A 3,847-nucleotide genomic window follows, 5' to 3' on the forward strand; every position below is an offset into this window, starting at 1 on the left:
ACTAGACAAGAATATACAAATATACCGCCGGTACTCTACCTCCTAGTCAAATCTGTAGTTTGTCATTGACTCATTGGGCGTTGTATAAAAATAGGGGGATCAGTCATTTGATCGAGCAATGGCAATATGAGACACCATAACACATCCGCAATTACATCTGGGAAGGATAATGCTTGCCCGTATAAACCGTCGAACGTTTTACTTATTATCATATGTTACCATGGCGACACCTCAGGGGACCCCAGGCGCAGGGTTTTCTTAGATGTAAACTGACGTAGTCTACGTACAGGGTCTCTAATGTCATTATATATTCTTTCTCTTCATGCATAATATCGATCTATTCTGTTGACTTGTGTTTGTCGAGCGGCTACGCGTGACATCTGACGCCAAATGTAGGAATGTAGCACGGGGTTGGTTCGGAGCCTGGCGTTGTTAAATTGTATTCAGGATATGTAATTGCCATTAACAAATTGCAAAATTATCAAAAATGATTTTTTTGAAAATGTATGCTATTTTTATATTAGTGAGCATGTGACTGTATTAGTGGATAATAGTTCATTGTGGATTTTTAAATAGTAATTATATATGTTGAATATGCACGTTTATATTTTTATTATTAGATCTTTTCATCCGACGAGAACCGGGTTTATTGATCACTAGCCTGAAGTACAATTGAAGAATATTGCCCATATATAAGAATATGCATATTAGATGCCACGTGGTCATTTGCATAAATCAACGCACTAGGTTATGTTGTCAGTAATCGAGAAGCAGGACACGTAGTGCGCGTATAGCGCTGGGATCATATTGACTATTCAACAAGTATAACATAATATATGACAATCACTCATTGCATACGTATGCATGTATTCGTTCGTTCAATCAACGCATGAGTAACTGTGCTTACAGATATTGACTATGTATTGTTATTTTTATTAGGATCGCATAAACTCTCACAATATAAAGCTCTTGTATCAAAATTACATATACATAAAAAATTATATTGCAATAGATATTATATATAAATCCTCCCCTGGAAAATGCTGATAAATACGATCGATATAATTATACAAAAATATAAAAAAAATTTGACATACAAATAATATGAATTCTAATCAGAATTGTTTTGTTTTAGGTCCCAATTAACATCGCCATTACATGTAGACAATGGAGAAACAACTTAATGGTCGTTTGTGTTTGACTTGTCAGTACCACATGCAGTGCCGAACAACCCATGCTTAGTACTGATGAAGGTATTAGCGGACTCCCCGCGATTCGAAACCGAATATACAAAGAGCCAGTTATCGGTTACCTTGAAGATCGACACATATATCACCTGTTGCGTTCCACGTTGGATGCTCAAATTGCTGTAGGAAAATTACCACCTTTGTGAAATTTATCTCAAGGATGGTAAATCTAGCTAAGCTGAAACACCCACACATTCGGCGTTTCGTACTATATAAATATCTACCACGTGTTTCCCAGGCTACAGTATACGTGACAAGAGTATAACATATAATATTCACCGTTTTACGCATTAATTTCATCAACATGTCATGATAAAAGCCAAAAAAACACAGATAAAAAGGTCTGATAAATATATGTTCAATGTTAATGGGCTCGTAGCAATAAAGCGACTGCGAATATTATTACATAGAGCTCAGTCAGTGTTTCAAATGTACATTGTTCACTGTCTCAATGGTGATATATGCAACGAGACGGTGTGTTCCAAGAATTTTAGGATATGATGCAGGCTTCTTTCATTGGACTGCTTTTTCCCTTGGATTTGAGAATATCACAGGGAAGGCTCTGTTGTCTGGTTAGTATGGACGTCATCAGGTGTGTCGGTAATTTGGCTCTCTTTAGCACTTCTTTAAACGCACGGTCAATATTAGTCTTGTTCTTTGCCGATGTTTCAAAATGCTCAATGTTCCATTGATACGATAACAGTTCAACATCATCCTTCTCAATCTGACGGTCATTTTCGAGGTCCGCTTTGTTTCCCACGATAACGATTGCTGGATTTTGATCTTTCTTCTGTTCTAGTATCTGGTTTCGTAGTCTGACCACCTCATCAAAAGAATTTTTGTTGTTAATCCCGTACACCAGTATGAAAACATTCCCAGATGCAATGGAAAGTTTACGCATTGCCGGAAAAGAAAATGATCCAGACGTATCAAGAACTTCAAGATGAACTGTCCCTCCATTTACTTCAAACTCTTCGTGATACAGATCTTCGACAGTTTCTCTGTAACGCTCGTTGAATTTATCATACAGAAACTGAGAGATGAGAGATGATTTTCCGACTCCGGCTGCACCCATGACAACAAGACGCGTGCTTGCCTTCAACTTCAGTAGCTCCTCTGAATGTCTCTCTTTTAGTGATCTACTTCTAGGCATCTTAGTCTCTGGTAACTGACAAATGTTCAGGAAATTTTAGCGAGTGAGTGAACTATGCGCAGCGACCGTTTCTCACAATGTAACAACCTAAAAGTCAACTGACTCAGAAATGCATGTGCTCAGTACAGCGTGAAAAACACAACTGCGTGCGCGGCTGGTGAATAACCTCTAATATAGCTTTGCAACGTGACTCATCTGATTTGTATGTAAATTTGTGTCATCCAATTATGGAAAGATGTCTGAGCATGCGCAATGTGTACCATCAATTTTAACAATCTGCCTTTCGCCTTCTATGCTGAGTAGTCATTGTTGCTGTTTTTGTTTATATGTAACGGGAATACGGACAACTGGACTGGAAACTAAAAATGTATTGAAATTTCTCTGCCTTTTATTTAGGAAATTATAATAACCGATGTACTCGTTTTGACGTGTCGACCTTCCTGCGTTGCTGTTCTGAGTAAAAATCATTAATCGAAACGTCAATCGTTGGTATGGTAACCAAAGTACCTTGGGGGAAAAATATTGAATTACGAATTTTCTAATAAACACATTTCCTAATAAGCGTTACACTCCGATTATACGATAATATGGCATGGAACAATTGTTGCATCAATACTGTCATCCGCACGGTTGCAAAACTGCATAAGTATTAAGTTGTTGTTAACAGTACACAAGCAAGTTGTACATTTCCCCACTTACTCAGCTTAATGTAAATAAATAGTTTGACGTAGATAAATAGCACGTCGTAAACTGTACCAAAATCACGATGATTTAACTACAACTACACGCAAGTCTACACACTGGATTTTGTGATTGTGCGCCGGTCTGCGCTCTTGCACATGTACCCGTGTGCCTGAATGCATGGTTTCAACAAATGCAATGTTTATATAAGTTGTGCAGAACAGTTTGTCCATGTTTTTAAACGCAATAAAGTAATACTCGATTTGCTAAATCACAGCAATAACAACATGCAAGTCGAATGCATAGTAAGTGACCAATATAGCTTACAGTATGACCATCATTTTCTTCTTTCTTGGAAATAATAACCCACAAAAAAGGACAATACAAAACATGAGTTGAAGTGAACACAAGTCAGACAGATATAAATACATAAACTAGCCCTGAGGTCACAGGTTTGTACACGTGAGCTTTTGCACCAATGTTTTTCAGCAACCCTGGATTTATGCACGATTAGTACAAGATAGTATTCGATGTTTTGTATTGAATCATTTTTATCATATATCAATTATAATTATTGTTAAAAAATCAATGTTTAATGTAAATTTAATTCAGTTTATTGGATCTACCAATGTGGATGGTGTGCAAATATAACGCAGTATAATTATTGTTTGTTTCTTTTGTTCGAAATGGATAGAAAATAAAAGTGTTGCGTGGCAACTGTAATGTCCCAACTGAAATTGTGTGTGTCATATAAAATTATATTTTT

At 36.8% G+C, this 3,847-nt stretch overlaps 1 protein-coding gene across 1 annotated transcript; it reads right to left on the reverse strand.

Moving 5' to 3' along the window:
- Positions 1-912: 912 nt before the first annotated feature.
- LOC100374005 (ras-related protein Rap-2a-like) lies at positions 913-2,536 on the reverse strand. The gene has a single exon (XM_002732182.4). It carries the CDS (start codon positions 2,398-2,400, stop codon positions 1,738-1,740), a length of 663 nt encoding a protein of 220 aa, XP_002732228.1. The 5' UTR covers positions 2,401-2,536; the 3' UTR covers positions 913-1,737.
- Between the last annotated feature and the right edge of the window lie 1,311 nt (positions 2,537-3,847).

Source organism: Saccoglossus kowalevskii, chromosome 8 (genome assembly GCF_978046115.1).
Source record: "Saccoglossus kowalevskii chromosome 8, keSacKowa6.1, whole genome shotgun sequence".
NCBI lineage: Eukaryota > Metazoa > Hemichordata > Enteropneusta > Harrimaniidae > Saccoglossus > Saccoglossus kowalevskii.

Excerpts from the sequence above, each read along its gene's own strand:
- LOC100374005 (XM_002732182.4), bottom strand. The coding sequence starts at position 2,400 with ATGCCTAGAAGTAGATCACTAAAAGAGAGACATTCAGAGGAGCTACTG.